Here is a 6,391-nt window from a genome sequence, read left to right on the forward strand (position 1 = left end):
ACCGTGGATGCATAGATCTTTTCGAAAGCAATCCATTTGACTACTATGTAGTATTCGGATTTATGATCATAAACCTTAACTCCATCCCCCTTCTGGCCGACACCAGCCCCGCCCCTTTTCCCCCTCCTCACGACCCCTCCCCTAGTACACTTCCTGCTCTGTCCATGGCTCCCTTCACCCTCTAAATCTCCTCCACTGCAGCAAGGATTGAGAAGAGAAGGGGCAAGATGGATTGAAGAGGAAGAGAGGATTGAGGAGATATGCTAGATCGGTGTTTTCCCCAACCTCCCCTTGCGGATTTTCATGGGAAAGCCTTAGGTAAGAGTCGAATCCATGTCCTTCCCCTGTAATTAAGTATTTTTGGAGGTTTTGGCTATGTGGGATTAAAGGATTAGGGGTTGGATTGGAGTTTAACTTCGTTTTCTAGTTGCGGTTTCCTGGCAGATTCGACAATTTGTCTAGGGTATGAGTTTTGGATATGTTAGGTGCGGAATTGATTTTTGAGATACATTAGGAAGTTATGGAGGATTTTGTAAGCTTTCCATATTATATTTAATTGCAATTTTTGGTGGAGTAGAACTCGAGATATGGACGGATTATTGTGACTGTTCATGTTTGCCTGGCAGATAAAGTCAGGTCTGTTCATTGGTGCTTTTCACATGGTAAACATGGCCGAATGAACTCTTCTAACTATGGAGACGTTTGTAGAGGGATAATAGTACTTCCTGTCAGAAAAATTTCATAATTTTTGGTTGCATAGTTTAGGAGATATGAATTTTTATATGTTGCTGCCTGGGCTGTTATGCAGATTCAAAAGTGCTGTTTTGAGTTGTGTTTTAGGTGACCTTATAAGCCTGATAAAATTGTAGTTTTGCTACCAAAGTTTTAGTTTATTCTCTGAAGTTTCCAAATACATATTTATTTGATACCTAATCTATTGTATAAAAATAGATACATAAAAGATAAGTATTGTTGCTCTTCATCAATGATGGTGACAAGGAATGTAGTTTGTCTAGTCTTATTGATATTAGGGTCTTGGACATATGAGCACTCTATATTTCTATATGAGAATGCCATTTGGGTTTGTTGTGCTGATATACATAGGTGGTTTAGCAGGTGGTGTTGCTACGAGGCTTGTACATCTACATGGTTGGTAAAGGCAAGTGAACGTAGCTGTTGCATTGCTACAACTTTAACATATTATTTTTACTACCTCCACTTATAAAATGAAGTGCACATATTTATATGTGATAATCTGAGATGTATATTTATGTGGTAATCTGAAATATTATATGTGATGTTTATAAGTTTGAGAAGAGTATGAATATGTCTTTCTAATATAGCTATATAGTTGGTACTTTAACATGGGTGAATAGATGAATGGATTGTTCCATGGATGAATAATTTTGAAAATATGGAGCTGAAAGTATATTTTACATATAACATATATACTTGGTGATTTATTCTATGATATGTTTTTTTTCCTACTGTACTGAAGTCTATGGAATCCTTAGTGGTTTCGTAGCTGACGGGTCTGTTTTAGAGGAATGTGATCTTGGTGAGGTATTTATGCTACTTTATATCTCCTAGTGCTAACATGTGAGGATCAAATGAAGTTTGGGTTATGAGTAAGGTCAGAATAGTTTCCAGAAGTCTTTGGGTATATATATTCAACTTAAGAATTAAGTTTCGGGTTGACTAGCTCTATTTTAGAAGTTCATTTTTAATATGATATACATGGTTTGGGCTTAGATTACGAATTTTGTGCTTTACTCCATATTTAATGGATATGGAGAATGATTTTGTTTGTACTTGGCATACATGAGATTCTATCATTCAATCATGGTTGATACTATTTATGTCAAATAAACTCTTTGTGCATCTCTCCGTATATATTATTATGGCTTGTTCTCTTATCGTTATGGAGTATGTGGTATTTGATTTTGGAGATTGCATTCATCTTGTGGCACTGCATCACATTGCATTACATTTCATTGCATTGCATTGCATGGCATTTGGAGTTATGTCGCGAGCCTATGGTTGCGAACGTACCGGTACATCATCATTTATTGGGCATAACGATGCAGCTTCGTACCTTGTTAGGTATGAAGGCAGGAGTTCATATGCATGCATATGCATATAGCATCGTTTATTGGGTGTAGCGATACAACTTCATATCTTGATGGGTGTGAAGGCAGCAGTTCATGTGCATTGATATGTATTTCTGAAGGTTTTGGATGTTGGATGTGATGAAGTTACCTTGTGCCAACATACACTATGATGACTTACGAGATTTTGGATATACCGTTTGTGAACTTTTTGTCATTCACATATTTTTTATATATGGATAATTGAATATTGGCATGATAAAGTTGCAATGAAACTAATATGATATGTGGTGCTTCTCTATGGTGATGTGTGTTATGGTATGGCCTATTAACTGTGGAGATATTATATGTGTTGTTGCAGAGCATTCCTATAGACTTCAATGGCATTGCAAATGTTATTCTATTTTTTGTTGTTGTGGTATATGTCCTACATTTATGCTACCTTTATTTCTAGTTGTTATGGAGACCTATATGCTATGGCTTTTTTGATGGTTGTTAACTATTGTTCTACATGGATCTTATATTAATTGTTATGGTAGCTCTTGTACAAACTAATGTTGCTTTGTCTTGCCATGATCACCTAATTCTTGGTATATCATGTAGATTGGTGGAGCTGTTAATACTTGTTACTTTATCAAATAATTGGTTAATCTAATGTGGTTTAAATAGTTTGTTAAAGTAGTTCGCTTGCTGAGATTATTCAATCTCACTGTTGTTTTTCCCTCCCGAGGTTGTCCTTTGAAGCTAGTATGGAGGGACGTGGGTTAGTTGCAGGGCCGAGCCGGCAAAAATCGAGGCCCTGTACCAAACTTTAAAATGAGATCTACCTTAAAAAAAATAGAACTTTAAATAAGATATATGATATATATCACAATAAGATATATCAAAAATCGTACCTATTCAACTTTTGCTTTCATAATCTTTAATTGAAGTACTTCATTCTTTTAGTATTCCTTGAAATGAAATCTTCAATAATATGCTCATAATCAATCTTCTCCAGTAATCCACTTTCAAGTGCTATTGTAGCCAAATCATTAAGTCTTTGTTGTGTCATTGTCGAACGTAAATATGACTTCAATAGTTTCAATTTTGAAAAGCTTCGCTCTGCTGATGCAACGGTCACAGGAATGGTCAACAGAATTCTATATGCAATACTTGCATTGGGAAAACAGTCATGCCGCTTTAGGAACTTTAGAATTTCAATAGGACCCATATTTTCTTTAGGAATGAAATGTTGAAGAAACTTTAACTCCACATACAAATCATTGGCATCAACATCAGATTTTCCGTCTTTTGTAAGGACAGCCCCAAGATTATCACAAGAAGATTTCAAACTCGTGTCATCCAATGATTGTAATGTTTCAGAGGTAAATAGGAAACCAAAATTTTGTTGGTAACTCTGGTACTGTTCAAATCTTGTTGTGAGTGAGGAAATTGCTTGATCAACAATAGGTAAAAAATAGCTTATTCTAAATAGCTCCTCGGCAGATTGTGTAGTAGCATTTGTGTCATCTAGGTTCTCATCAAATTGTTTCTTTCTTTTAATTTCTCTTCTTTTACGAAACGTTGTACCAATATCCATCTCAAGTGCAATCCCTTTGGCAATCTCTAATGCTTCTGAGAAACCAGTTTCCCTATAACCCTTGAAGAAAGAAATCAACCCTTCCACTTTCTCAATGGCAACATCAATAAGCATATCTTTTGCTTGCAAGTGTTTGCTTACTAAATTAACGGCATATAATACCTCATACCAAATGACGATTGACAATATAAATTCATATTCTCCAAGTTCATTGTTTGCCAAGCCCTTAGCCTCACTGCTTGTTTTTGGATCATTATCAACATCAGATACCTGAAATTGAAAGGAAGAAAATATGTGTTATAGTTGGAGATTGCCAAAATAAGTACATCATTATCAAATATCAGTACAAGTGTACAATAATATTGGGTACCTGAAGTAGAGCCTCTCGAATGTCTGTGCACTGAAATCTTATAGCTTTAACACTTTCAACACGACTCTCCCAACGTGTAGCTGATACTGACTTAAGAGTCAATCCTGATATGTTATCTTTCAGAATCTGCCATTTCTTGGTAGAATTAGCAAAAGTTGTATAGATGCGCTGGATGATTCCAAAGAAATCCTTAGCTTTACCACAAGTCTTAGCCATATCACAAAGTGTTAAATTAAGGCTATGGCAACCACAAGCAGAATAGAAAGCACGAGGATTTACATCCAAAAGTTTCTTTTTTACCCCTTTATGTTTCCCTTTCATATTTGACCCATTATCATAACCTTGTCCTCTCACATCATCTATATCAAGACCAAGGAGCTTTAGTTCATTCTCTAGCACGTCAAAAATTCCTTGCCCAGTTGTATCATTGACATCCAAAAATCCTATAAAGGATTCTTCTACGCGAACATCACTTGAAGATGAGTCAACATATCTTATAATTAAAGACATTTGTTCTTGGTGGCTTGCATCAGGAGTACAATCAAGTATGACAGAGAAGTACTTTGCACTCTTTATTTTCTTAATAATTTCAGACTTAATAGCAGAAGCAAGCAAATGTATCAACTCATTCTGAATCTTAAAATCAAGATAATGAGCTTGAGTTTCCTCACTTGTAATACGACGAACATGTTCTTGAATAATTGGGTCAAATTCAGCCAACATCTCTACCAATCCCAAGAAATTCCCATTGCTATCTTCATACATTTTGCTATTAGTCCCACGAAAAGCTAGATTATGCTTGGCAAGAAATTTAACAATGCAAACAATTCTGAACAAAACTTTTCTCCAATGGTCCTTTTCTTTCTCGAGTTGTCGTTGAGCATCTTTATCAATAGTTTGATCCTTTTGCAATCTACTACGCAACTCATACCAAGTTGTCATACTCAAAACATGATTTGGACTTGTCTCATGCTCTTTAAGTCTAATACCAAGATGTATCCAGTCATTAAACCCCTCATTTGCCAACTGACCTTTTCGATGGCCTTTTGTAAATAATTTACAACCAAAGCAAAAGACCTTGTCGAGTTCCTTAGAATAGACAAGCCAATCTCTATCACAATGCTCCCCATTTGATAAAATTCTTGTATAGAATAGTGCAGAAAACCTTCTGGAATATCTATCCTTAGGACCTTTTGTAATTGATAAATCTCTTGTAGGGCCCTTTTCTGCTAAAATATCAATTTGTTTATGATCAAGGGAATCCCAATATCTAGGATCAAATATATCAGGCTGAAAGGAATCATTAACATCTGCAACAATATTGTCATCATTAACTTCCTCAACCCCAACAATATTTTCTGTCTCTATCTGACCATCTGTAGGATCATTGTCATCATTATTATCAAGTGCAGCTCCCTGTCCTTGACCAAGTGATTGATTATCGGTGGACTCTTTTCTAACAAATTTATCCATAGCACCCTTTTGAGATTGAGTTAAATCCTCTATTCTTTGTTTTTTCTTACGCTTTTGGTAACCAGATTCATACTTTCTAGACCGATTTGCAGAAGACATGACTACAACCTCAAATTGAAACACTAGATAATTCAGAACCGGAACAAAGATAACCGAACACCTAGATGGATCAATATAATATTAATCATCACTAATTAACATTTATTAACATATTAAAAATTAACTGAACCAGATTAGGTACCTGGACTCGTGGAGACTCGACGATCGATCCCAATTCACAAATTAATCGGCCGGCAGCAACGGCAAATTAATCACGCGGTGACGTCTACTGGTTGCTGCCTGCGCTGGTCGGCGGACGGATGAGAAAACCAAAAAGCGATCGCGTGGATGGGAGACAAGACGCGGAGGCATGCGAGACGGCGGAGTTAGGGCCTTGCGGAGACTGACCGAGCTAAATTGACTTGTTTTGCTTCCGGGTGCCTGATGGGCTGCAGGCAAGCTAAATTAACCTGTTTTGCTTCCGGGTGCCTGATGGGCTGCAGGCCTGCGTGTCTGCGTAGAAAATATTTTGGGCCCCTGGAAATTGGGGGCCCTGTACCGGCGTACCGGCTGCACGCCCATGCGCTCGGGCCTGGTTAGTTGCACAACATACACTTTCATGTTATCCCACATAATGCTAAGATGTATTCTTCTAAGTTTATGATATGTTAGGGTATTCTTATTCTTGTTTGTTAAAGATGTATGGTTATCATGTTGGAGAATCACACTTCATATATAATCTATCTTTTGTTTCTTCCGTATTGTGCTTGTTTCAAGATGTATGCTGCCGAAATTTTCTAATTCAACATTTTAGTGGTT

The 6,391-nt window shown here is 36.7% G+C and overlaps 1 protein-coding gene across 2 annotated transcripts; it reads right to left on the reverse strand.

The window, feature by feature from the left end:
- Positions 1-2,888: 2,888 nt before the first annotated feature.
- Positions 2,889-6,161, reverse strand: LOC117842030 (uncharacterized). 2 transcript variants are annotated; one of them, XM_034722365.2, is made up of 4 exons: positions 5,775-6,161; positions 4,061-5,693; positions 3,005-3,960; positions 2,889-2,907 (listed from the first exon to the last, which is right to left on the reverse strand). In XM_034722365.2, the coding sequence occupies exons 2-3, from the start codon at positions 5,630-5,632 to the stop codon at positions 3,031-3,033; spliced, it is 2,502 nt and encodes an 833-aa protein (XP_034578256.1). In that variant the 5' UTR covers positions 5,633-5,693; positions 5,775-6,161; the 3' UTR covers positions 2,889-2,907; positions 3,005-3,030. The 2 variants fall into 2 exon arrangements, with proteins under 2 accessions (XP_034578256.1, XP_034578255.1); XM_034722364.2 differs by lacking the exon at positions 2,889-2,907 and having other exon boundaries at positions 2,927-3,960.
- Positions 6,162-6,391: the final 230 nt, after the last annotated feature.

Source organism: Setaria viridis, chromosome 2 (assembly GCF_005286985.2).
Source record: "Setaria viridis chromosome 2, Setaria_viridis_v4.0, whole genome shotgun sequence".
Classification (NCBI taxonomy): Eukaryota; Viridiplantae; Streptophyta; class Magnoliopsida; order Poales; family Poaceae; genus Setaria; species Setaria viridis.